At 49.5% G+C, this 27,557-nt stretch overlaps 2 protein-coding genes and 1 long non-coding RNA gene across 7 annotated transcripts in view; 1 reads left to right on the top strand and 2 right to left on the bottom strand.

Moving 5' to 3' along the window:
- Positions 1–2,951: 2,951 nt before the first annotated feature.
- PIGC (phosphatidylinositol glycan anchor biosynthesis class C) lies at positions 2,952–4,017 on the bottom strand. Its single transcript, XM_005528659.2, has one exon. It carries the CDS (start codon positions 3,940–3,942, stop codon positions 3,064–3,066), a length of 879 nt encoding a protein of 292 aa, XP_005528716.2. The 5' UTR covers positions 3,943–4,017; the 3' UTR covers positions 2,952–3,063.
- Positions 4,018–7,763: 3,746 nt separating this feature from the next.
- LOC106628459 (uncharacterized) lies at positions 7,764–13,008 on the bottom strand. Its single transcript, XR_001331849.2, has 3 exons — positions 12,385–13,008; positions 10,421–10,694; positions 7,764–9,697 (listed from the first exon to the last, which is right to left on the bottom strand). It is a non-coding gene; the product is annotated as an uncharacterized LOC106628459 (long non-coding RNA).
- A 293-nt stretch (positions 13,009–13,301) lies between these two features.
- Positions 13,302–27,557, top strand: part of SUCO (SUN domain containing ossification factor) — a 38,097-nt gene continuing 23,841 nt past the window's right edge. For all 5 annotated transcript variants that reach the window (XM_088060401.1, XM_014257598.2, XM_014257599.2 and 2 more), the window contains exons 1-3: positions 13,302–13,488; positions 24,357–24,465; positions 26,740–26,841. In XM_088060401.1, coding sequence (XP_087916527.1) covers positions 13,424–13,488; positions 24,357–24,465; positions 26,740–26,841 — 276 coding nt within the window. In that variant the 5' untranslated portion in view covers positions 13,302–13,423. The remainder of the gene's footprint in view (positions 13,489–24,356; positions 24,466–26,739; positions 26,842–27,557) is intronic.

Below are 27,557 nucleotides of genomic sequence, written 5' to 3'. Positions count from 1 at the left end.
AGGTGCTGAGGCAGAAACACCTCAGCAGGGTTCAGGAACTGAGCACTTTCAGGACTGCAGCAGAAGCGACAGTGTTCGTACCTGGTGAGCTCTTGAGGAGGTTCTGCTCATGCCTCAGGTAAAAGGGAACGGGGATAGACTGAACTTTACAAGCTGCTTTTGCTCCAGATTGTTCAAAAATCAGTTCTGTGGCAGGGGAAGCTCTCCCTGCAATCCCTCTGTGCTGCAGCAAGGTACCAGCGGCAGATGAGAGGTGGGTGATATTTTAGCTCAATGGCCCACAGCTCCCAGCCAGGAGCTTTGCTGAGCTCCCAGCTGCCTGCTGGCCTCCACATATTAGGCTGGAAGACACAAACTGGTTTCTTGAGGCATTTTGTGGTGGTAAATCCTCTGCACAAATCTTTACCTTCTTAGGAAATATTTGGTAAAAACTATTGTTGGAAATAGGACTCCAGGCTCCATGGGTGTAGCTGTTTCTAAAATCTCCTAAGTGGAAAGGCACAGGAGCTGATGTGCTGGGAAACCCTGGCACATTCTTTAAAATCTGGGTGCTGCACCAGTGACATTACGAGGCAGAGGATGGGTTAGGACCAAAATCCTCTTTTGGTTTCCTGATGAAAGAGTCAAGCTTTGTTCTTCACAGGCTTCCCAGACCCAGTCCCCCAGGTGGGAGCAAGTGTGGGTGCCTGGCACTGGCCTTTCCCTGCAGGAAAGCTGGAGATGGAGATTGCAGCTGGCACCCCAGGAGCAAGGCTGATCCCCAGCCACTTCACAGCTACTCGCATTTGGCCAGCTTCAAATCAAAAGAAAACCTCCCATGGAAGGACTGATCTGAGTGGGCTGAACCTTAAAGGATAGAAACTTGGAGTGCAAGAGAATGTTGAACTCCTTAGGGTTGGTTGATGAAGTGTTGTTGCATCACCAGCCTAGGACCCATTTCTTGGGTCTCAGTGGGGATTTGCTCAGGTAGCAAATGGCCAAAGGGCACCCAGCTTTACTGGACAGGTGTAGAGTTATGGCAAAAGTTCTGTAGAGGATATTCTCACCTCATGCAGACATACCAGTGATGGCCATTTATACAGCAGCTTAAACAGCAACAGCCCTGCAGAGCACCTGTCCCTGGGAGAGGCTCAGGGAAGTCCCGGGGAAACCCTGCCTGCCCTTTATCTCCTTTTCTCCTTTCCCTGGTTCCCTTTTGCATTCCTCCTTCCTTCAAGGTCCCTTTGTCCATCCCAGGCTGTGGATTTGTTTTTTCATTTCGGGTTAGGGTGGGCAGGGTGTCTTTGTGGGCAGGTGAGGGGAGGGCTGAGCCTTTCCCCAGGGGGTCTCTGGACAAAGACTGAGGCTGTTCTGATCTGATCCTGGAATTCTGTGACTCGTTGTAAGGAGATGAAGGAGCTGGGGCAGAGCAGAGAGGGCTGGGGCTGGGCTGGGTGGGACAGAGCAGCATCTCCCTGGAGCTGGTGGATGGAGCCTGCTGCATCAGAGTCCCCGGACTACACAGGTGACCACAGGTCCCTGCTCCAGCTGAGGGGAAGGCAGCAGCCCGTGCCCATCTGTGCCACCTGAAATGTTTGAGTGGTCAGTGCTTGCAGTTTTCCAATCCACAGCTGCTATTGACAGTGGCAATTTGGGAAAGGCACTTTGGGGGAAAATATTTACCCATGGAGGAGCGGGTGCAACAGAAACTCTTCTTTCTTATAGCCTCTGCTGTGATAGCCAGGGGCCAAGCAGACAGGATTTGAGTTATTTTTGATTTATATTCCAGCCTTGCCCCTGTACCAATGGGCTCTGTGAATGTGTTTGGGATGGCAGCGTTACATTGGCATCAGCCCAGTGTCAGATGGGACAGCGGGTCACTGAGCAGCTTTCTGGGAAACCTCCTTGTGAAAAAACCTTTCTGCAGAGCTACAAAATGTCATCGTGACTCCGAGCATCTGGCTCCTCTGTGCTCCCCGCGAGACCTGAGCGCGGGCTCCAAACTTCTACAGGTTTTAATTAAAAGCGAAATGAGATGTAGTCGTTACCACGGCGACCACAGCAACATTTGACACTTGGCAAGAGCAGTAACAAAGCACTGGAGGTGTTGGGGACTCCGCCGGGGGTTGCTCATTTCCGAGAAAGCCCAAGGAGCGCGTGGAAAGCGCCTCCTCGCTGGGATGGGGAAAACGGAGCAGAAAGAGAAACTCCACCGACAGCGCGGCGATGCCAAACGCAACCCTGGGAGGTGGAGAGGGTGTGGGCATCCCTTCCCTCCGGTGCCGCCGGCTCGGGAGGGCTTTGCTCCCCGCGCTGGCCGGGGCAGGGCACGGGAGAGCGCCGGGAGGTCCCGGGGCTGCCCGTCCGGGCCAGGCCTCCAGCGGGACTCGTTTGCCGGCAGCGCCCTCTGTTGTGCTGGGAGCGCTGCCGGACAGACAGACGCCGGACAGACGGATGGGACCCGCACGGGCCCAGCCCTTGGCATGTCCCCAGCAGCTGGGGGTGCACCCACGGGGGCTCTGCCGAGCTCCGTCCCTCGGGCTCTTGCCCTGCGGCAAGGCCAGATCTGCCTTGGGTTAGGGAGGAGAGGAAGGCGTGATGCCCTCTCATCCCCCATCTCCTCAGGGATTTAGGGCAGTGTGGTGTCTGGCGGCGGTGTGAGGCTGTCCTGGCACCCGCAAAGGGCCGGGCTGCAGGTGAGGAGGGCTCTGCCCCCGCTCCAGCCGCCCTCCTGCTCGGTCCAGCAGCAGCAACAGCCACCTCAGCAAGCCCTGCCCTCCAGCCCCGCCCGGGGAGTGCTGGCAGCCCCCGGCACACCCTGAGGGTCCTGAGGGCTCCGTGGGACACATCCCATCCCCTGCACCCTGAGCCCCCTGCACGGCCAGAGCTGCCTCCTCCCCCTGCAGGGCTCAGCTCCTTCCTTTGCCAAAGCGAGTCAGGTGTGGGAACAGATCCGGAGGGGAGCACAGAAGTGGTTCTTGCTGCTGTGAGAGACTTTATTGGCTCAGGTGTCCTCCCCCACAGGGCTGACCCCCAGCCAGGACCTTTGCGCTGCTCACAGCAGAGGGTCCCGCTGGGCCGGGCCTACGTGAGGAACCTGGAGAGGTCCTCCTTGATTTCAGCCTCATCCCAGGGCCCGTGGATGTTGTCCTTGAGCAGCTGGAGGCGGATGAGGCAGTAGGGGCAGAGGCAGGAGATGGCGAGGAGCAGGGAGGCGAAGAGCACGGCGCCCACGCTGGACACGGTGGCCAGCCCCGCCAGCGCGGCCAGCGCGAAGAGCACCGTCACCCCCACGTAGAACCGGGGCGTCCGGGCCTTCAGCTTCTTCTGCAGCATGGGCCACAGGGCGAACATCTGCATGGCGAAGGTGACCATGACGAAGGCGTGGAGGGAGCGAGGCAGGCGCGAGGCCAGGCACACCGAGGCGAAGATGGCCATGTTGAGGGACAGCGTGCTGGACACGATGGCGGCGTTGGCGCCGTAGTCGAAGAAGATGAGGTGACCCAGGAGCATGAGGGCCGACATGGCATAGATGGTGTCCGTGCTGATGGACTCGGTCAGCGTCTTCAGCACCGGCGAGAAGCCGTAGGTGAAGGCGGCGAACACCAGCGTGCTCTTGAGGTCAGCCCAGCGCGTCCGCCCGCTCGCCCAGCGCCCGGCCCCGCCGTCCACGGCATCAAACAGCACGTAGCCGAGCAGGGAGGACACCAGGGCCGCTCCGAAAAGCCCCTGCGGGCTCAGCATCCCGGCGTCCATGTACCACCAGGTGAGCACGAAGACGCAGACGCTGCACAGCTGCTGCACCACCGCTCCCGACTGGAAGACGACGGCCCGGTACCGGTACTGCCGGGCGTGCACGTTCTTTCGCAGCTCCTCCAGGAACCGCTGGTCCACGTAGTTATCGGGGAAAGGCTGGCGTTCGTACAGCACCTTCTGCCACCGCCGCCCGGGGATCGGCTCCATGGCCCGGGACGCTCGGGGGAGGCTCCGCGGCCCCGGCCCGGCCGCGCCGCCGCTCCCGGGGCTGGCGCAGGGGACGCCGGGGCGCTCGCGGCTGCCACCTCCCGGCCGGAGCCGGGGGACACGGGCGGGACCCCGGGACACGGACAGGACCCCGGGACAGGAGCAGGAGCCTCGGGCAGGGCCAGATCCTGGGGCTGGGTCCCAATGCCTGGCACCGCCACGCCTGAGAGAGGTCACCTCCCCCCTCCCCGGGCTGCGCCCCCCGCTCCGTGTGAGCTTCAGCAGCTTCTGGGGGTGGGTTCAGGGCACGCCGCGGCTCCGTGCTGGGATCTGCTCATCCCGAAAGCCGCAAGTCCCTGTCCCGGACTGCTGCCGGTGCTGGGGGCTGTCTCGCCTCCGCCTGGCCCCGCGAGGGATGCTCCGGCCATGGTCCCACACCGTGGCAAAGGGCTGTGCCCCTGCAGCCCAAACGCAGCCGCCGAGAAGGGCTCAGCCGGCCGATGGGATTTAGCCAGGGCTTCTTTGTGCTGCTGGGAGCGTGACCCCAGCCCATGCTGCAAGCACCGCTCCTTGTCCTGGTCCAGCGAGGCATCTGCTTTCCTGCTTTTCTGGCCAAACCAGGCTCCAGCAGCCAGGTGAGGAATGTGGGTGTGATGCTACAGGGCAGCCTTCCCCTGCAGCTCGTCCTGCCCTGGCCCAGAGTGCAGCAGGAGGAGGAACGCAGGGCTGGAGAGGTGCAGCTCTGCAGGGACATCCATCTCCTGTGCTGCTCAAAGCGACTCGGCATGTGCAGCAAGGGGACAGGGGCATATTGAGGGAGGTTTCACAGAGGCCAGAGGTGTTTTCCCTAAGTCTGTGTTGGCTTGTGCTCAGGTCAGAGCCTTCCCAGCCCCGGAGAGGTGCTTGCTGCTGAGGAGCTGCTTACTTTGGCCTCACCCGAGAGGCCTCGGCCCGGGGCAAAGCAGCCTGAACAGTGCCCTGTTTGTGCTGTGGGAAGGACCATTCACGGCCCTGCTGTCACAGCAGCAACAGGCCAAAGAGCTGCCGGTTGTTTTCACCCCAGAGCCTGCCACAGGAGACTCTCCAAACAGATCCCACCTCATCCAGATACGTGCAGAGCGGCAGGTAACACCCACACTGCCACTGTGCCTTTGGGGGGGGCTCAGGTTGGGCCACACCACAGTGACATCTGAAAAGTGCCACCTCCAGCAGTATCACTGCACTTGCTCGGCAGGACAGAAGCAGCTGCTCGCCCTGTGCAGGTACCCCATGCCAAGCAGGCTCCAAGCCAGGATGGAGCTGGACTCAGTTTTAGCTGCCCTCCCTGAAAGCCCCCAGCCCCACAGTTTGCAGAGAGCCATGCACGTGCCTCCATGTGCACCAGGCAGCGCCCAGGGGGACAGGGAGTGCTGCCAGCTCCTGTGACTGCTGGCACTGCCTTGGTGCCCAGGGCCTGGGAACTTGAGATTTTGAACGAAATGTCCTTCTCCCAAAGTCATGGAGTAAAGCTGGGGTGTGCAAGAGGAAAGCTGGGAGGGCAGAGTGCCATTGTGCTGCTCTGAGAAGTGCCAGGACCACCGCAGAAGAGGAATGCCAGCTCCCATGGGCAGGGGCAGGGCAATGCTGTGCTCTCGCTGTGGCTGGTGACAGCGGGTTTGCTGTCACCTGGCCCTGGGCTCTGGTGCACATCTGTGATGCTTTGGGGACCAAGAAGAGCAGGCTGGGCTGGAGCATGAGGCTGCTTCCACGTGCTCAGGTCCACGCAGAAACCCCAGTGGAGAGGACAGAGGTGAGGGGTACTTGGTGTGCCCTTGCAAACTCCTCTGCTGTGGGCCAGCAAGCGCCCTTTGGAGGCAGGGAGGAGTGGGAGGCTGGGGCTGGGCAGTGACTCACAGAGCTCCTGAGCCATGCTGGGTGATGCCAGCAAAGCAAAACCCCTGTGGGAGATGCCAGCACAGCTCCCCACGGGGTGCCCACCCGGACCAGGGGATCTCTCTGGTGCTGGCACCACAGGGCTCGGCACCCACTTGGTGAGAGCCCAGCAGGGTCTGGGACGGAGCAGCTGTCACTGCTGTGCTGGCTCGGTGTCCCTGGGAGGGGACAGCTGTGAGTGCCACGTGTGATGGCACCGCCCACGGTGCGAAGGGCAGCTCAGCCCTGCCCCGGTGGCCCAAACTTTGCCGCAGGGCAGTGACACTCCTGCCTGCACAACTGTCCCCACGGGATCCGCCACGTCACCGTCACCCTGCTGCTCGGAGGGGACCTTGTGCCATGGAGTCATCCCTCAGCCCTCCTGGGAGCTCTCCTGGCAGGGATAAGCAATAGCTAAGGTCAAGCATACAAAAGTCCTGTGTGAGCATGGAAATTCCTGCTCTGGGTTCGGGGCCACAAGACCTCCCTCACCTCACAGTTAGGTGTCCCCAAGTGCCACTGGCCTCTGGAGAGGCTGTAGGATGGTGAGTGCTTGGAGCCCCTCTGCTGAAAAATGGCAGGGATGAGGAGCTGGGTGCCATGGCACTACAAACTGGGTGTGCTGAGGCTTGGCTCTGCCCTGCCCTTAGCAAAGGGACCTCACTGAAGATTTGTTTAGTGTCTGTCGCCTCCAAATGTTGGAATACACAGCTAAAGTTGTTTGGAAGGAAGCTGGAAAGGTGACAGGCTGGGACTGAAATAGCTGGGATTGATCTGCACCTCCGCTGGAGATATTTGAGTATCAAAAGCATGGGAGGCACTGCATCCCCACCACTGCTGTGTCCGATTCCCCTCGGGACGGGACCATCGCTTGTGCTGCAGAAATCAGCTTCAAAATAACTGAGCAGCACACTCTGCTAAGGGTCCCTGTCCCTGCAGGGATGTCACAGCACAGCTATGGATCCTTGGGCCTGGTGTCTCTGCCAAGCCATCCCCCTTTGACCCTGGAGCCCAACCCTCCCTCCACAGGAATGTTTTTCAGGGAGGGGGAAGGTTGGCGCAGCTCCAGCTGCTGCGTTTTTTCCATGTCCAGAGATCATCTCCTGCCTTAAAAGGCCCCAGGACACAGGCTGTGCCTGCTCTCTTGCAATCACCTCTTACAGGATTGTTTGGATTCCCAGCACAGACTGGGATGACGCCAACCCATGGGGGGATACTGGGGCAGACAGGGCTGGTTGCCTTGGGAGCCCTGCAGGACCTGGACATGGAGGAGTCTGGTGCTGCTCCAGCCCTCCCAGGCATCTCCCTTCCCTGTGTGCAGCTCAGATTTCCTGAGCTGAGATGAGCCCAAGGCTGCTGGAGAAACCCTGCTCAGAGCTGGGTAGAGCAGTCCAGGAAACTGGGATTGGGTCTGGACTCAGGGCACTGTTTGGGATTTGCTGAGCCTCTTGCAGGGGAAGGCTGAGGATGTGGGGCAGGAGAGATGTGATGTGGAAAGACACATGCCTGCAGGGATGTGACCTCTGGAACACACAGCACGTGGGGGGGGGCTGTGAATCTGAGCTCCCTCGCTCCTGGCATTCCCTGACGGTCAGCATGGATCCCTGCAGCCCTCTGGCAAAACACCCTCCCTACCACCCACTCTGGGCTCTGGAAAAAGGGACAAGGCAGCCCAGCCAGGGCCTGGCCAGCTCCAGGGCAGTGGGTCAGCAGGGCCTGTTTTGTAAGAGAACTCCACCAGGGTCAAGCTGTCACCTAGTAAAGATGATGTTTTTCAATCTGCTTTAAAAAAAGAAAACCCCGAGGAAACTGCAGCCAAAAATGACATCAGCAATGTGTTCTGCCAGTTTCAGGGTGCTCCAGGGTGGGATGAGTCCAAACTTCAGCTGCTCAGGTAAGCTCAGCTCAACCTTCAGCTGCACATGGCATGTCTCTAACCCAGAGATGCAGGGAGGAAACCAGACCTGGGGGATAAAATAATAAAACCTGCCTGTAGGACCTGAGCACGGGTTGTCATAGAAGCTGGAAGGTGAAGACTGAGATTTGGGAACAAGGAGGGTCTTAGGGTCCACACAGGTGTCTGTCTCCTGGCAGAGCAGATCTGGGGCTCCAAAACAAAGCTTTGCCAAGTGGTTTCTCACTGTTCCCCCTTATTTAGCCCTAAATGTGTGCAGTAGGGATGGGATGTGAACTGCTGACCCAGCTCTTCCACAGCTGGTGGAAAGGCATCAAGAGCTGCAGGTGGCAAAACACTGAAAAACCCAACTTTTACCCCAGAGGGTGAAAGCAATGTCCCCTCAAGGGGGTGGTGGCTGGAGCCACAGGGCAGCACCCAGCACCAACCTGCCCCAGCCTGAGCCCCCTACAGCAGCCACTTCCCTCCCCTTGCAGCTCTGGGACACAGAGTGTGAGGGGACCCAGAGCTTCTAACAAGGTTTTTAGTTTCTGCCATGGAGATATTTTTGTTCTGTAAATGGGGAGGGGGATATTGGATGAAACCGTGTATGCAAATGCTGTTGGTTTTTCTAGGAAGTGTAGCTGGGGAAAAAGTTGGTGTGCACAGGTCAAAAAGAGTTTGCAACTCCCTGTCTTGGCCTGGTGTGCTGCAAGAGGATCCTCTGTGCTCACCTTCCCATTTGCCTAGTAAAGTAAAGAAGCCTTTGTTCAAACCCAGCATGGCCTGAGTCTGGATACAGCGATTTCCCGGGAGATATTCACAGCAGGAGCCCCCCCTGCCCTCTTCCCTTGAGCATCTCCCTGGAGCTCCAAGCAGGAGCCCACGTGAGAGCAGCGATGTCGGGGCTGAGGGGTGTTTTTCACACATGCAGTGCCTCTCCCTGCAACACGAGCTCGTCCCGGGAGCGGGTGCCTGTTCCCCTGGAGCATGTGAGTCCCTGAGGAGTGACACTCCTGCTGCCAGCCACCCCCTGGCCCCTCTCCCTGTTTTTAAATATGTGGCAGGGAGGGGATGGAGCCAGGTGGGAATTCTGTTTATTTTAGTGGTCGGCAGAAAGGGGAAGGGAAGCTGCTGAGCCTGTGGCGCTCCCTGTGTGTGCCTGGCCAGCCCTGTGGGTCCCTCATCCCCACCTCTGGAATCTGGGAGGTGCTGATGCTCCTGTGTGGGCTGTGCCACTCTCCCATGCTCCTGGCACTGCTGCCCAGGGCTCTGACCACCCTGCAGCCCCGGGGATATGTGGGGGTGGGTCTCAGGTTTGGGTTTGTGCTGAGAAAGCCACGGATGCTCTGGCCTGCTGGACCAAGTGCCTGTGGCATCCCTCACCGTGGCCTTGATTTGCACAGGGCCATAGAGGAAACCAGCCCTGGCCTGCACCAGGTGCTTTCCCAGCCCTTCCCCTCAGCCCAGGGGGAGAGGGTGAAGAAGGAAGGGGAAGCTTCGGCCCACGCTGTCTTCCCAGAAATAAAGGCTAAAAAAACCCTTTATGCTTGCATTGCAAAGTTTTGCCGTTTCTCAGTTTCTGCAGTGAAATTTGATTTTTCTTTTCCCAGGGGGGCTCAAACAGCAGCTGCTGGGAAGCACCAAGGCACCCACCATGGTTCACCCCACGTGGTTTCCATCACGAGAGCAAGAGTTAATTTGGATTCTCTGTGTCTCAGCTGTCAGCAGCCTTTGGACTCTCCCCATTCCATCAGCCCCATCAGATGGCAAGAGAAGCTCCCCGGTGGCTGAGACCATGTTTGTCTTCTCCAGCACCAGGGCTCTGCACGGCTGTCACAGCATTGCCAAGGTGCTGCTGAAGTTGTGCCTGGAACACTTGCCAGCCAGGCTAGGGTAAGGTGGATCCCTTCCCCAGGAAGCCATTTTCCATCTGCTCCCAAGCACTGGCTGTAAGAAAGAGTGTTTGCTGTCATGCAGAGGCTCTGTGGTTCTGCAGCAGGGCCAGGAGATGCTGCAGCTTCCTGCTGTACCTGCCTGGGCACCCCTGCTGGAGCAATCGTTTTATCTCCTATTTCTAGGCAAGGTTACAATTTAGCCAGTGAAATGAGAAACCGAAATACAAATGCTCTCAAAAGTGACATTCCCACCTCAATCCATTTTCTTCATCTTACACTGCAGGTTTTGAACCTCTAAAGCGGGGGCTCAGAGCCAGGTGGACCTGTGTCCTGCAGGAGCTGCCCTAGGGGCTGTCACAGGTGCTGCTGGCTCCATCCTGCTTTTGGGAGCCGTGGAACTGTGCCAGCCGTGCCGGGATTGAGGGCTCTTTGGGGCAGGGCTGGCTGGAGATCTGAGCTCTCCTGCACCAGGTCACGCAGCCCCAGCCGGGTGTCACCGTGTCACTGCGTGCCAAGAGCTGCCCGGCGCCAGCCCACCTTCATTAACCCTGAGGGCGTTCATTACCCCGCAGCATTCCCGGTGACCCCGCCCGCGGGAATGTCCCGTCGGATCAGCCGGTCACTGTGACCGTGGGAATCTCTCGGCATCTCCCGGGATGTGAAGGAGTGTGGGAGTGGGAATCAGAGCCCGTGCGGGGGGATGTCCACATTTGGGACCACAGAAGCACAGTCCACGTGTCACAGGCGGTTTGCTGAGTGATGAAAGTGCAATTACCTGCTCAGCTGGAGGTGGAGTTGCTCCTGTTTGATTTTCCAAGGAAAATGTTTCCAACCTTTATTTTGTGCGCAGCTTTCCTCTCGGCGCGAATCGCAGAAGATATAAAAGAAAATGAGGGTTGTTTTACAAGTTTTGTGCTGGTTTGCTGGATTCTCTCCTGCAAGTGGTTAACAGTTCATCTGAAGTCAGAGGAAGGTCTCTGAAGCAATCTTGCAATTTACAGCTTTTCCTTTACCAAGAAACGGTCAGGAAATTAAACAGGAAATTGTGTCTGGAAGGAACAAAAGTTGTGTTGTCAGAACCTGCTTATGAAAGATTTACTTTATTTTAACCAGTAAGGAGCCAAGATCAATAGTCAGAAGAGGAAGGAGTTTGTGTGAATTAAATCACACGTGGGGGGGGAAAAAAAAAAAAAGAAAAAAGGCAACACTTGGGAAAACAAGAAGCCTTTGTAAAGAGCAGATAGGGATGAATGGGAGAGAAGGGTTTGCCACTGCAGCAAACAAATGCTGCAAAGTGCTGAAAGGCAAAGGTCCAGGGTGTACCCCAGAATCAGGTGTCTCTAAAAAGTCAGCCCTAAAATGCCCAAATCTTTGGGGGATACTCTACAACCAAGCCTGTTGGAGGGTTGGAGTGCAATGGACAAGCATTGCCCCATTGCTGTGCAGGTCAAACAGCACCACCTTCTCAGGAAGTGACCCTTGGGTGGCCTCCTCCAGCTTTCCCAACCCAGGGTGCCAAGCACCACAGCCCACGTTTTATTCCTGCCCAGGGGATGCAGGGTGAGCTCAAATCCAGCCCCAGAGCTTCACAGGAACTGCACCAGCTCGCTTCGTCCTGGGGTTTTCCATGAGAAATTTGGCCAAGAGGAAGCGAAAAAAACCCTGTTACAAAGGTGCAGCGCTTTTTGAGAATCCCACACAAATATTTGCTCCCTGGTAACCCCACAGGCCACTGGGTTTTGGGTTAATTAGGGGCTCTAGTTGGGAGATTGGGTAATCTGTCATTTTTTGACTCATATTGCTCATCAGTGGTTGAGAAACAAGCTTAGCAAGCGCTGGTATGTGGGTCTGGCAGAGGACAGGACATCAAGCCCCTGTCTGGCTGATCCAGGCACTTCTGGGGGATGCTTGTACCTGGTGGGCACTGACTCAAAGGGGCTTTTTCTCCAGGACCCCAGCACTGCGAAGCTTCCCCTGAAATGATGTGTCCTCTGTGACAGCTCTTGGGCCGTGTTTGGTCTAAGCTGTGCTTACTCCCCAGCTTGGAACGGATCACAGCCTGTGGGAGCTGCCCCGGAGCCTTCTCCAGTCCCCGGGGAGAGGAACTGCTGCAGGAATTCCCGTCCCAGGAGGGAACACAAAGGAGGCTGACAACGGAGACAGGCTCAGCCATACCCCGTAGCAGCGCTGAGGCCAAGAGCTCTGGCTGGCAGTACTCAGCAATGGGGTAATGAATGTTTACCATCTCTTTCATCAGCCAGATCAGCAGTTGTTTGAATTTCTAGTGCTTCATGGATGGATGCTCTGATCCTGGCCGTCCACAACAGGCACTTTGTGGCCAAGGCTGTGTTGTTGGGATGGACAAATGCCCCGAAGGGGAGAGGCGCTCCCGGACCTGGTTCAAATGGCAGGGCTGCTTCCACTCCTCTGGGAATTTCAGAAGGGCAGAGTGCCAGGTGTTAACGAAGGCACCAAGTTACAGGGTAAAAAATCAGAGAAAGAACACACACAAAGACTTTCCAGGGGTTTCCACTGCTGGCTGACTCCAGGCACGTCATCCCGCAGCTCTGTAAGGGCCGGGTCATGAGGCTGGAGCTGCTCTGGGGAAAACAGCAGCTGTGACCTGCTGCTGCTGGGATTGCCGTGATTCACACCCTCCCCGCGGGCTGAGCTGTCCTTCCTCGTTCAGAGTCCTGACATGTGCACGTTTCCAGCGTGGCACACTCCTGACTCACCCACCTGCACCTTGCAGGGCTCCCTGGGCCGGGCCGTGTCGCTCGACCCCGCTCCCCGGCACGGAGAACCCCGATCCTCAGGGTGTTTTTGGCAGGAGTGAAGCGCAAGGAAGGTTTTCCTGTCTCAGTGTGAAGACCAAAGCTGTAGATGGGCGGATTTGGGCCGGATGATGCACAAAACGCCTCATGTTTTGGCAACAACTGATGTGTTCTTCTCCAGGTCCCGTGCAAGCGGAGGCTCCTCTCTTCTGTCCCAGATGCTACCTGGCCTGTATTCCCTGAGCGTTTCCCAGGAGCACACCCTGCTCGGCCCCTGCTCCTACGATGGAAATAAATGTACGCTGACACACCTCGGGCGCCCCCACGAGCACGGGGTGAAGCCGAGCCCCGCTGCCCCTCACGGACCCCTCAGGGGGCCCGCAAAATGGCGCCCGGAGACGCGCGCTTCGGTCCCGTCCGGCTCGGAACTACAACTCCCGGCAGCCCCCGCGCGGCGTTCCCTCTTCGGGCCTCAGCGCCCGGCAGCCCGCAGAGAAGCCTGATCAAAATTTAAAAAAATTATTAGGCGCTGTCACGTGGGAGCGCCGATGCTTGAAATGTCCCTGGAAGCGGAGGCCGCACCGCTCCTCAGGCGCTTTGCGGCCGGTGGTTTGGCCGCCATCCGTCGTTTATCGCTATGGCGATTTCCCTTTAACGGCTTGCTTGCCGCAGACACCTCACAGAGCGGGGTCCTTGGAGGGGCGGGGACAGCCGAGCCCGCTGTCCAATCGGCGGGGTCGGGAGGCGGGGCCATCCCGCGGAGCTCTCAGGCCATTGGCTGGCGGCGCGGTGCGCGTGACGCGAATCCTTCCAGCTCAGCGCGTGAGGCGGTGAAAGGGGCGGGGCGGGGGGCCCGGCCCGGCGGGCAGTAACGGCCGCGCGCGCGCGCGGGGAGGGGCCGTGCGCAACAACGGGCGATCCCCCTCAGCGCCTCCCGCCGCTCCCGCCGCCCGCAGGAGGATGCGCCGCCTCGCCCCGGCCGCGCCAGCCAGACGGGGGAGACGATGAGGGAGCCGCCCCGCCGGCCCCTGGCGCTGGGCTCCTGCCTCCTGCTCTGCGCCCTGCTCTGGTGAGTGCCGGCCTCTCAGCCCCGCCGCCGCCGGGCACCCGGGGCCGCGCCCGCTGCCGCGGCGGGGAGCGCTCCCTGGGCGGGATGCGCGGAGCCGGGGTCGGGAGGTGGGGATGGGGCGCTGGGCGGTCACAGAATCAGTAGGGTTGGAGGGGAACTGTGGAGATGATCCAGGCAGGGTCACCTGGAGCAGGTGACACAGGAGCGCGTCCGGGTGGGTTTGGAATGCTTGCAGAGAGAAAAACCTCACGGCCTCCCTGGGCAGCCTAGGAAGGTGAGGTGCTTCTTTCTGGGCAGCCCGGGCTGTGTTGTCGTGCGGTGCTCCCCGGGGAAGGTGACAGCTTTCGGGAGAGCGATTCCCGCTGCCAGGAGCGGCAGTAGTCACCCGGCGGTGTCAGGTGAGGGCTGAAGCCGCACACGGAGGTTCAGAGTTACGGGTGTTGTTGTCTCGCTGTGCCTTTACCGGAGGCATCCTTGCATTTCCAGTTTCAGGCTGAGCTCTTGCAGTATCCTCTGAAAGAACACGGTTCCTTATTCTGAGCCTGTCAAGAGTAGTGTTAAGTTAAACCAAGTGAACCCTCTTACTTTTGCATTGATTATGCCTCTGAGAGTGTTTTTTATAATTATTACCTCCACTGTACTTTGCTCCAGCATCCCCTGTTTACTCTCTTTTCAAATTTCCTTTAAGAGATGACATTTACCAGAATACAAATATTAGTAGAATGTATTTCTGTATGGCAAGTCCCAACCTTCTTAAACTTTGCTCCTCTTTGAACTTGGTGAGTCACTGTTTGAGAACTGATAGCCAGCTTGAGCAGCAAACAGCAAATATTGCAAACAGAATGGCCACACTCTGGTGTATTACTACATTACAGTTCCTGTAGATTGTTCAGATAGTCTCCTTAAAAAAATGAAATCATCCTGAAGTTCTGGCTTGTCTCACAGTTGGGTGAGGAGTGGGAGCCCAGGCATCTCTATTTTACACGATCAGTTGCAAATCTGGTGCTGATGCTTGTGTTACTGTGTTTGAACAGTCCTGAAGCAGCTTTGGTTCATGTCATCACGTTTTTGGGGTTTGGAGAGGGAAGTGAATCTAAAAGTGCTTGAAAACTCGGTTGATGTGTTTACATTCAGCAAAATTTGAAACAAAAATCTCCTGGCTATGTGGGTTTGATCAGGTGAGCAGTGAGCCTCCTGAACCTTCTCCAGGCAGCTTTGATTTTACTCCTTGAACAGCCAAGTTTGTCCTGACAGCAGGTTTTAGTTGTATAACTAGGATTCCTAATGGGAAGACAGTTTTTGTTTCTTGGTTAGAGTGCCTTGAGGGCTGATGATCTGTCTCTGCCTCCAGGTAATTTTTTAATGGGAGGAGTTTTTAGCTTAATGATCAATAGGTGGTCAGGTTCTTAGTCTGCTGTTTCAGCAGGGCTTAATTTTGTTAAAAAGCTCAGGTTTTTTTTGGTTTTTGTTCAGGATAATTCCATATTAACGAAGGAATATCATGTTCAGTTATCTTGTTGGAATAATGTGTTTGCTCTGTAAATCTCTGACAACCTCTGTGTTCTTCTTTGGTGTGGTTAGGAGGAAAATGGAGCTGCTCTTTTTCTTACTCTTCAAAAGGGTTTTCTCTTTCAAGCAGTGTCTTAACTGATCTCAGAGTTTGTATTGGATTACCCCAAACCTTTTAGAGTTTAAAAAAGAAAGGTTCATGTTGTATATTCACCCTGCTCACTGGCTGCTTTTTGGCTAGGAGCCAGTGGATTAATTTAAATGTTGAGGGATGCAACTCCAGTTTCCTAGTCTGCTGTCCAAATACAAATTCACATGAGAGGGTTTGAAATCCTTTCTGCAGGATGATGTTGGGACCCAGTTTAATTTCAATAGTCATGTCAGAGTTGTAATTAAAAAGTCTTGAAGTCTGTTGGTTCATGCATTGTTGGTGGACCATAGAAGTTGATAAGTTGTGATTTAACTTTTTACTATAAAGAAAATCAGCACCTTTGTTCACTTCAGCAGTTAAGAAACTTTAAATAGCAAATGGAAGGATTTGCGTTGTAAATGTTGGCTTTTTAAATTCAATTAGTTTGAGATGTAGTTTTCAAAGGACTTTGTGCTAGTAGGAGAGAAATTTTTCCTTACAGGTGGAACTGGTGTTCAACAGTTGATGAAATGGAACCCCAAAAGTCAGGGAGAAACCCATGGGGCAAAACAGCTGCTGAAAGAACACAAAGAACACTCTGGGCTGTTTGGACTTCTAGCCCTTTTTAATCTGGGCTTTGTTTTCTTTCTGAGTAGCTGTTGCTTCTTTCTTTGAAACTAAGCTTAAAATAGGAATTTTTAAAACCTCTCATCATGCATTTTCAAGCTCACCTAAGAAAGTTGGTTGAGGGGGAAGTACTGATTAGTAAAAAATGGGGAAAAAATAATTGATTTGATACTTGAAGTGTAAGATGTCATCCTGGGCATTAAAAATGTGACTTTGTTTTAGGAGATGCACAAAAATGCAGAAGCTTGAGTAGGGATTTGTTACCCATTGCCTTTTCAGTAAAGGGAATGTGATGCTCTTTGGATCAGTTATCAATACTTGAGGCTTTCTGAAGTTGGACCAGCCACAATTCGACAGCTCTGAGCCAGCAAGATTGTTCTAAGTTTCAAATGAGCAGGGTGGCTTTAGGGAAATGCTTCTGATGGAGGTACGGCTCAGGAATGTAGTGCTCCAAAAATAATAGGCATCTGTGCAGTTTGGAGCTTCCACTGTGCGTGACAAATGACTGCTGTTGTCCTGAATTCAGAGGTTTTCTTAATGCTCCAGTTAATCCCTTTGTGTGGATGATCATAATATAAAAAATACGTTTAAAACTTGGAGTGCTTTGTAGTTTGCCAGTATCCAGAGCTGAGTGAGTGGAGTAGGTTTAGAAGCTTGTAGGATACCAGGACTTTCTGAAGTGAGACCAGCTGTGACAGCTGTTTGAAGAGTAACCTGTATAAATTATTCTGACATCAGCTTTTGCCTGCCATAAGCTGCACTTCCAAAGTGTTAATTGGGAGTTTAATAAAGAAATCATGCATCCAGTAATTTGTCTTTCTATCCCAGAAAGTTCATTGCCATATCCTGACCTACTTAGCTTTTATTAACTGTGCTGCTTGAGTTTACAGCTGTGAGTAAAAAGAGGATGGGAGACAGTGCATGTACACTTCAGGATCCTTCAGTTGTTACTCTGTGAGTATCCTACATCAGGAAATGCCTCGTGTCAAAGTGATTTAGCAGCAAGATGTGCTGGTTTTTATGGCAAACCCCTGGCATAGGAGCTCTGACTGGAATCCCCCATGAGAGTGTACCCTGAAAATTGTAAAGGTTGGATTGGGTCAGTGGCACAACCAGGAATGAAGCCTGGGTTACCAAATACAGTGAAAAAGAACACTGGTTTTTATTTGGGTTTGTGTTTTCAGTCGTGTCTGGTTTTGAAGGTGTGCTTGTTGAAAGCTGTAATGCAGGAGGAGCTCTGAAAAAAACTCCAGCAGGCTCATGGAGTGCTGCTGCTGCTCAGGTGAGAGCTGTGCAAATCACATCAGGGATCACACCGGTGGAGCTTTTGCTGATTGAACCTTTATTTGCCTCATTATTGACTCGTGGCTTAAACCTAGAGCTCGCATCTGTTATTAGCAGAAAGGTGTGAGTGCTAGAGCTGGGAGTGAGGGGTTTGTGTTCCCTTCTGCCGCTTACCACTGAAATCCTCTTTGCAGCACAGTGCCCTCATGATCTGGATAGGACTGCAAGAGTAACTTACCTATTGAGGGGCTCAGAATTTTATCTGCTGATTGTCCTCTTGTGTACTTAAATCTCTTCAGAAGGCTGATACTAAAATATACACTGTGTGTGTGCATTTTATAGCAGAAAGAAATGAAATTATTTGAGCACAGCCATAATCAGAACTGTTGTTCCAGGTATCTGATTTCAGAATGGAAAGTATGTTCCTAGGTGTGGAGTATCTTGTTTGCAAGTGTCTTTGCTCTGTGGCTAAGGCTGGGACAAAAGCTGCACTGGAACTCTTGGGCTCCTAAAAATGAAAATCGAATCTGCTTACAGCCTGCTCAAGTTGAAGGTGGTACATGCAAGCAGGGGCTCTGGTGTCTTATGCAAAACAAGTGCTTGGCTCAATCAATTATTGAATATTTTACCTTCTAAAATTATGTGAAAATCAGCCAACTGCTTTCATGCAGTATCTTCTAAAAGATTTGCCCTAGAAACTTCAAGTTTGTTTGTTTGTTATGCAAATGGTGTACTGAAGTGGCCTCTGCCCCATGATGAGGGCGCTGTGATGGTGAAGACCTTGCCTGTTGCAGTGAAATGTGCCTCCCTTGAGCACTTAACTTGAACCCTTTCTGAAATGTCTTTCTCTAACCTGCTATTCTTTTTCACTTTGATGTTCTCACTGTGAGTCTTGTACAGAGTAGTTTTTTTCTTTAGTTTTTGTTACTAATCCAGTTTTTGGGAATTTCTGTGCCTCTTTCAAGGGGAGGACATGCAGTGTCTTTTAAGGTTTATTGTGGAGGTGCTACAGCATGGAGAGGGTGTGTATGAAAAGTTTTAGCTAAGAACAGGGTAACCTAGAACTGTATATCTAAAAACTTTATTGTGATTCTGGAATTACTGAGCTGGTATAATGGACAGACCCATCCCAAGGCTTGGGTGAGTGAAAATGTTGATGTGAATGACAAACTGGAATATTAGTAAAAGGTTCCAACAGTTCAAAAATTAGCTCAGGTGCACAAAGGAATGACAATGACTTGGCTTGGCTGGGTTTTAAAATGGCAATCAAGATAATGCTGAAATCCCTTAGAGATAAGAAACCTATTAAAAATACATTATACATGTCTGGGAGTCAGGTGATAGTAGTTTTACAATGATCTAGGCTGAAATTCATGTTGCTAAACTTAAAGTAACACCCCCCTCCTTGGCACTCTGCTCGGCTGTGTTGCACTGAGGGTGGGTTTTTAGTGTGAGGAGTTGGTGCAGAGCAGCTGCTGCTTCTGAGATTGCTGTTGCTGTGTGGACAAGCATAGGAATTTAAGCAATGAGGGAAGTCTTGATGTTACTACAGACTCTAAAAGCCTTTAAGTTCACTCACACTGCATGGCTGTTGTTTTCCTGTAGTCTTTGTGGTTGGTATCAGGTTTTATGGTTTTTTTCTGGAATGAGTGCTCTTCCCCAAGTTCTTGCATCAGAGAAAATAACTAGAGTTTGAGAATCCAGGGAGCTTCTCATAAGCTGCAATCTCCCTTCACTATTGCAGAAGTCTGTTTCCAGGAAACACCAGGAGCTGCCTGTTCCTTTGGGTGCTTCCAGAGGGTGTTCCAGAGGGACAGGGCTGTGACTTCTGCCCTGCTTGAAATGCCTGAAATAGGGCACCTGGAAACTTCTTCCAAGAAAGGTTTGTGTTGGTTTCAGTGTTACATTGGAACCTTCATTTAATGTGTGTTGTGGTCACATAACATTAATTAATTGATGTTATTAATTATTATGATGTTGTAATATATATTTTATATTATTAATAATTAATGTGTGTTATGGTCACAGGGTCCTGTGTTGTTATCTCAGCAGCCTTTTCCAGGACAGAATGGGAGTAACCCTGGGAGCACTGCAAGCAAGGAATAAAGTTGTTTTCTGTTGTTTAACTTGGGACAGGAGTGGACAGTCATGAGCAAATAGTGCATTCTCCCTGTGTCTTCTTGGGTTGGATATCTGAGCATCTCTTGGCTCAGAGCTGACTTTCTTCTCTTCCCTCAGGACTTACTGGAATGTACCCACAATCTTCAGATCAGAGCAGATTCCTGTGTGGCTGAAGGGGGAATGCAGTCAATCAGTTCAAACTGATAAAAACTATCTGGTGCTCCTGGAACCTTCTTTTGCAAGCTCTGCATGCTAATGGTATTTAAAATGCTGTAAGCCCTATTTTAAACCAATGGCTGGAATCTCATTGTATGCAGCTGTGAAATTCAGTATTGTCAGAAGTATCTTTGTGTTTGGTTCCTCTGAGTAAGTGAAATAACTGTTTGGAGAGCACATTCTTTGCAAAGTGTGGGCAAGCTATTAAAAACTTAATTGCAAAATACCACAGATTGGTAAAGGATTTGCAGTAAAAGCTCCAATTTCAGTTGTTTTGGGTTTGGGTTTTTTTAAGCATGTGAATCAGGTTAGTGGTAGGAAATGAGGTGGTACCAGTGCCTTGCTTAGTCTAGATCTGTAGTTTTAGTTTTCAGCTTTTTTTCTCCCTTAAAAGTCCATCATATCTTTCAAAATTATTTTAGTAACACATGCCGCTCTTCTGTGGTAAAAAATGGCTTCCAAATGATTGATGTTTTTTGCTTTGTCTTATTTGTTTGGGTTTTTTTAACTTGTATTGAAGGAAGAGGATTAATGGTTCTTCTTTTCATTTATCAAGATGTATTTCCACTTCACATGCAGAAATGAGTGCTGTGTCTGGGGAGGTTTTGTGCTGCAGCAGTTCAGTGTTGTGAAAATGGCTTTCCTCCTGTGACTGGTTGAAATAATGTCGTGGTCTTCATTTTCTGTGACATTTACTTTGTTCTGCACACCCTTTTAAACACAAGTCCCCCTGGCTGAGCTGCTGGGAGGGAAAGATTGATTTTGTGGAGTTGCTGGGGAGAGAGGGAGGATTCCCTGCCTTTGCTGTTTTTCCTGTGTTGCCAGTGGCTGTGGGGCAGGTTGCTGCTGACTGGGGAGTTTGGTTGTGGATCTGCTGAGCTCCTCATTCCTGCAGAGCCTTTTTTCTCTTTGTCCATTAGCTGGTGAAAACAGTCTCAGACTTGACTTGTTCACAGCGAAACGTATTTTGCTGCCTTCCTCGTCTTTTCACAGCTTTTATTGTTTCAGGCTCATTAATCTAAAGTCAATTCCTCTGTAATGAACAAGGTGATTTTCATCAAACAGGTGCCTCTTCCCCACTCACAGCCTGCTCTGCTGGCTCTACCCCAGCCCAAAACCCTCCTCAAGCCTGTCTGAAGTGATCTGGGAATGTTTGGAGTCGGGAATTGTCACGTGGCAGGGACAGTGACATCTTCATTCTCCCTCTTAGCTGTTGGGCACTGGCACATCGGCACCTGTTGGTAACACAACCCTCTGAGATCTGTCAGTAGTTACCCTGGAGGAACACTGCTCCCTGGGCCTGCAGTGAGGGCTTGGAGTCTGTGCACTGGTGATAAATTCCTTTGCTTTTCCCTGGGCTTCAAATTCCTCTGTCTTGCAGCTGCTCCACTCTCCAGTGTCCAGAAATAGGTCTTGTTTGGGGAGAATTAAATTAATCATTTTGAGGACAGATGTGTTTGAACTGAAGCTGTGTGTCAGTGCTGTATGAAATCTTTGGAAAGGAAAGCCTGAAGCTGTTTCTCTCTGAGGAAATAGTGGAAAAGCTCCTCTTACCTTCATATTTTGGATTTTTCCTAGCTGTAAGTTGTATGAATATTTTTTTCTTACCAATTATTTCCTTTCTACTTGATTTTTATTTCTGTCATAACAGCTATCCATAGCTTTTCTATCTCTGATAGTTTTCTGCAGCCTTCTTCACAATTCCTTGAGTTTCAGCCAAATCAGAAGTGCATGGTCTTTCACATGAAACCTACACTGCAATTTCAAAACCACCTGCACTTCTGAATTTCAGTGTGTTCCTTTTCAAAAGCAGAACATTCATCAGCAGACCATGCCAATTTGTGTAGCCATGAGTGTAGTGAACCATCCAGATAGGGGTGGGCAGCTTTTCTGCTTCAGTGGGCAACCACAGTACGAGCCTGCCCTGAGAAAAGTAAAGATTCCCCCACCCACTCCTGCTGCTTTGTCTGAGCTTGTAACCTTTGCATTTGTGCACATTAGGCTGGAAAGTTCGTGGTGTATTAGAGAAAACAGCTTTTAAACTGCATTAATGATAGGACAAAGAGTCACGCTTAAGTTCCTTTGTTCTTGATGAGATTTAAGAGCAGGTGGTGTTTTGAGTCATGCTTACAAAATTGGAAATACTGAAAGCTTCTGTATCCACCTAAGTCACCAGCTGTGGGTTATGTGTTGGGAGCAATCTCTTAATTTGAAGATCTACCTCATACCTGAGACGGTGTCTCTAGTGGCTGATCTCATTTGGGCATTAGGTCTGCTTGCTTCTGAGTCAGCATTAAAATCCCACTTCTGGGTCACAAGAAAGGGCAAGACAGATTAGTATGTGCAGGAACTGCTCTACTTCCTCTGGGTGTACACTACAATTAAACTCGAGGGGAATTTTGCTCTCTGTAAATCAACACTTGGATTCTCATCTTTGTTGGTTTGGGTTTTTTTTAATGGTTAACAGAGGTGCTGTGCTATTTGACAATTTATTTTTATTATGGGCTCTATCCTTTCAGCTAAAGAAGCCTGTTGAATTAATATGCAATTAAAAGAAGAAAAAAACTACTGCTGGTGGTCTTGATAAGGTTATTAACTTGACTTCTCCCAGACTGGCTGGTCTCACGTGGCTTTGTGTTCTGAGTGCTCTGTCAGAGTTTGCTGGCAGTAGTTGAGTGATGCATCCTGCGAGCTGCATGCTCTGCTGCAGTAGGATCAGCTTTTCCTGTGGGTGGATGTACATGCACAAAATGAGTTCTCAGTCCCCTCCCTAGCTTGGAGGGCTTTTGGGAGACTTGAGGCATCATGTTGGAGTTGGGGAGTAGACCAAGAGGAATTTTGGAAAATAAGTAAATAAGACATTGGACACAGATCATGTCAGAGTAGCTTAAATCTGAGCTGCCAAACTGCATTCTTCTGAAAGCGGTGTTTGGAACCCGATAAAGCCTGCAAGAAATACATGCCTTCTGTGCTTTTTGTGCTAAAGCAGTTATTTGTGCATTTGTGAGGGTAGACCTTGTGTTGTAAAATTGAAATCTTTCCTTTTGTGCACCCAGGGAGTTACTGCTGTTCTGTGCAGCTCACCTGAGGTGCCCCCCTGTGTAATGAAAGGGTGGGATGATGCTCTGTAATGTTTGATGTTTCTGGTGTATTTTTATGAAGAACCAGGGAGTCTTTATATCTCTAAGGAGAGGCCAGAGGTACTGGAGTTAAGAGCATGAGAATTTCACCATGAAATGATTGAAACCCCTTTTCGGAAATAAATTACTTAAAGTATTTGCATAACCAATTTTTCCAAGTGAAAGCTAGGTAGTAAGGCCATAGAAGTGTGGTAACATCTCATTCACGCTCTGAAATGAGCAGCATGTGCATAGGGTAGGACAGAGGTTTGATGGGAAACTCAATACAAACAGGTATTTTTAAATACATATAAATTTACATACATAAAAAATACAAGATGGGATGGGAATTTAAGATGTGTGAGGAGCTTATGCCTAATTCTCAACTCAGATGTGAGACTGTACCTGCTGCAATATGTGGTTATTACTATTTTCGTACCTTACATTCACTTCTTTATTTTCCAGTAACTGCAGCTGTTTCTGCCTGACTTGAAAGCTTTCATTTAGTACAGAGGAAAGGCTCCCTGAAAGAGGAGAGAAATTACTGTGGTGCTTTGAGACAGAGGTGGAGCACCTTATTTTCTCATCTCCATAATAATGTCAGATCCCACAGGTTCCTTGGGGACTGTGGAGTGAGCCACAGAATATATAAAAATATAAATGTATATATATGCATGAAAGTTAAAATTTTAATACTTGTCTGTGGTCTGTTATTTCACGGGTTCCTTCTTAGTGGAGAAGTCTACACTACATAGACTTCTCAATAAAGTTGATATTCAAGTTTTGAAGAAAGCTGGTAATTCCAATTCCAAGCAGTAGTGATACCAGTTGTGTAAGTGAATAATGGACCTACTGATAATTTCACTGTTATGATTAATGTTAAGGCTGTTTTATTTCTTAAAGCTATTGTCAGAGAGTTCTGCATCCAGATTTTTCTGTGCTATAGACTTGTCTCTCCTCTGAGGAGAAGGTGGCTCTTTTTTTCAGGGTGCAGGGTGATGTTTGTGTGTCTTACAGGAGAACATTCTGATCACCTGATTGCTATGTAAACAGTATTTCCTGAATGGAAAATGTTTGTATTTAAAGTGGTGGATAACTGGTGTTCCAGCATTGTTGAAGACTCCATAAAAGCTCGGTTTGCTTCATGTTCTGCTGGAATTGGTTGAAATCAGCATGAAAACCTTTGGGCCTCAGAGCCTGATGGTTCATTGTGCAGATGCTCCCTAGGATGTGAAGGGACTGTGTATGATAAGAAAGAAAAGATGCTGGTCTAAAAGTGTTTGTAGAGGTGATGGCTGCTTTTCTGCAGAAATTAATCCATTTCTACTGACAACTAATGCTATTAAAAAAAGTACAAAACAAATCTCATGGGAGGCTTTGCATGGAGCTTTTTTAATGTATTTATTTTCTCTATTTAAGGGTGCTGGGTGGTATTGACTGTACAAAACCTTCTCAGGTAGGCTGTGTACAGATTAAGGAGATTTCACTTTCTACTCTGTGACTTAAGTTTTTGCTTAGTAATAATGATTGCTAAAAATATCCCATTGCTTTGTGACAAAGGATGTTGGTTCAGATTGTTCCTAACTGGCAATAACTTAGCTCATTTGTGTCAGCTTTCACTCTGTGATGTGGTGATACTTTCGTCTTTTGGAAGTAGTAAATTTGTGATGTTTTTTCTTGCTGATTTCTTCTAGCAAATCCTCAAATTGATTTATGAATGAGTATCTGTGAACTGTACATGTATTTTTTAGATGCCTCATGGGAACAGCTGAAGAAGATTGAGGGACACAATACTGAGGGAATTCTAAAATTTCATTTTAACTAAAGCTTTTTGACTTTTTTTTTTTTTTTTTTTAAATTAGGCTTCCTGTTTGGAATGTCTTTTGTAAAGACAGTCTTTCATCAGCAGTGCAATATGCTTCAGGTGATGCTTGTGTCCTGGCCAGTGAGGATGAAAATGTCCAAGAAAAGGTATGCTGGATGCATCATGTTAACTACTCAGTCTGACTAACTATTAAATTGTAAAATAAAATACTCCAGAGGGTCTACTTGGCCAGAATTTAATGTACTCAGTTGTTCTTTGAGCCATGATACCTTGCCAAGTTTTTATTTTCCTTTTCTTTGTTTGTTGCAGTTATGTAACAATTCAGGTGGATAGTTTGGGGCAAGAGAAGGAATAAATAGTAAAGCTATTGGTGTTTGTTTTGTGTTTGTTAGTTTTTAACTTGGGGGCCAGATGTTAGAAGTGGGCATCAGGGGAAGTGTGAGGAATAGGAGATAATGGGCTGGGTAAGTCTAGGCCACACTATGCCAGTTCCATCTGTGTTGTATTAAAAACAGTGTACAGATGATTGTTACCCTAAAGAGAAGATTTCAGATCAATTGGTTTAAGTCAGCATTTATCACTTTATTTAATTACTTCTTTATTTATTTAATTTATTATTTAATTTATTTAAATTCAATTTATTTAATTAATTTATTTCATTAATTCCTTCTGTTCAATAAAAATTAAGAAGGCCAAAACGTGTTTCTGAAAGGTATAATAAATAAGCTGTGGTCCCTTTCCTTTTTACTTTACTCAACACTTCAGGTTAATTGAGTGTAATTGTCCCACCCTGATTAACTCATGACAAGTTTCTGCATCTTGCACCGCGTAGCGAATTCCCAAGCTGTTGAGTCAGAAAGTCATGGTAATTTCATGTATTTATTTATTTTCCCAAGTCCAGACTCAGTCCTATTCTGAACATGGGTAGTATTGATACTACTGTGTTGGTTTTCCTATTTCCTCCAGCAATCTGGAGTAGTGCTAATCACGGTCCTCATTCTGAAAAACCTTTTATATGCCACGATAAACTTGGAAAATGTGTGCTGAGCATTCTAGCTGACTCAAGGGGAGAGCTGCCTGACCATAAAAAATCCCTTTAAATACTGTAGGTTTCTTAAGCATTTCACCAACTAGGGTAGCTCTATTTTTTGCCAGCTTGTGCAGCCAAATAGCACGCAGTCCTATTCTTCTGGCTGCCTAGAAAGAAGTTCTGCTTGAATTTAATGTCTGATGCAATAATACTGGAAAGATTAAGTAAGCTTTGAGACTGGGAAGCCACTGGTGGATGATTTCCTACTCTGCAACATTCTTCATTCTGTTAATGTGGCTGCATTGTTAAGCAGATTTCTGAACTTAAACCCAAAGATGTGAAAACTAATGTTAGATGTTGTTTTCACTCATTAAAGAAAATCTCTTGGGTGGGTGAGGAATTTTAAGAAAGTGTCTGTTACTGCTAATTAGACTGCTGGAGCTTCTCCTGCAGCCCTTGATCAGTTTGCCTTAGATCAGTTGTCTCTTCCAGCCATTGATGCTATTTCATCTTAGGGATTGGGATGTGAGCTAATAATATTTGGGGGAAAATGTTGCTCAGTTGTCTCTGAGGTTTGTTAGCTCAGATTTGTAGCTCCTGCTCTTCAGTGGATGCCTTAATTCTCTCAAATTAATATCATGTGGTGTTGTATAGCACAGCAGCCCATTTTGGGGCTGAACACTGACACTTGCAGGATCTGGCCACAGGGTTTTAGATAGTCCTTAGAAAACAAATTGAGTTTAAGTTTCTGCCTCATTTCTTGCTGTATTTTAAAGTATTTCTCAGAACCAGCTTGCGTATTTTGTAGTCAAAACTTTAAAAAGTTTGAAGGGCAAATGTAAATTCTTGCTTGTTTTGTAGTCTGGTGGGATTAAAACTTATTTCCCCCTCACGTGTTGATACTTTTTATTTTGTGAATTCACTTGATGGTGAATTTTTAGTTGTAGAAGAGAAGGTTGCTTTAAAAGGTTCTGGCAGGTTTGTGTAATTACTGTAGTTCTGCTGATAAGACTGCTACAACTGAAATGTGCCACGTGTAATTTTCTAATGGTTGTCTGATGCAAGTCAGCTCAGAATTTGTTTTTTCTCCTCTTTTGGGCAGCAGGGAGGTAGGGGAGGGTTTGTCAACATGGGAAGTCATAGCAGAATGAGGAACTTTCCTTAGCAAACAAAGGGAATGATTTAAGACAATGCTAAAATGGTCTTTTCAGGGAAGATTGAACTGAATCATTTTAACTTGCTGTAGTCTTTGTGCAGGTGAGATTTTAAACACAGGTGGTCAGTGCTTCTGAGGATTAACTTAGCTTAGTTTCTTGATGTTTTGCTGGTGGAAGAAGTGCTGTTGTTCGGTGTGTCCAGACTGACTGATGTTTTACCTTCAATATCTCAGGGGGAAGAGGCTGCTCCCAGCCTGGAGCCTGAGCACGTGGACTCCAGTACACGGAGTTATTCTATGGAAGAGCTGCTCCATGACTTGACAAAATCTGAGCAGGCAAGGCTTTTATTTCATTCACTGTCTTCATACAGTCTGTGAATGCTTCTGGGATTTCACTCTTTCATTTTGGTTATCTGAAGATCATAGTAACCATCTCTCACGTTTCACCTGTACATGGTTGCTGTCAGACTCATGTTTCCAGTAAAAGAGAAAATGTGTGAGCTAACAGACCTTGCATTTCCCATGTGCATAAATAATGAGTAATTTAGTATTGGTAGGTGCTGACTAAAAACTTTCCAAGATAAATTAAAATTGGATGTTGTAGCTATGGATGTCTATTTATAAATAAAACATAAAGTCTTTTCTCTGAGGTATTTTTATGTAGCTCAGACTTGATGATTATAGCAGTCCATTTTAGCTTTGATCCTTCATGGTTTCAATCACTTTAATTTCCTTTGTAAATTGGGAAGAGAGTTGTATTTCAGCTCTGTGCCATTGATACTGTTAAGTCAGTGCATGGTGTTAAATGTTACAAACCCACTGTTAAAGATTATTTATTTGACTTCATATTTTTGTTTTGTAAATTACAAGATGTCACACATAGGACATACTTCAGAATATTTATTTCATGGTTTGGCTGTTTAAATCTGTTAAATCTTCCTGAGCCCTTCATGTTTAGTGAGATGACTTGAGGTAATGCAGCTATTGACAATATATATTTCATTTTGCTGCAGGAGTTAATCTGACCTGTTTCAGATTATATGCTCTTTCAG

This window comes from Pseudopodoces humilis, chromosome 10 (genome assembly GCF_049639895.1).
Source record: "Pseudopodoces humilis isolate 2021_Gansu_Grassland_sample_001 chromosome 10, ASM4963989v1, whole genome shotgun sequence".
Taxonomy (NCBI): Eukaryota; Metazoa; Chordata; class Aves; order Passeriformes; family Paridae; genus Pseudopodoces; species Pseudopodoces humilis.
This window is presented reverse-complemented; position numbering and strand designations above follow the sequence as displayed.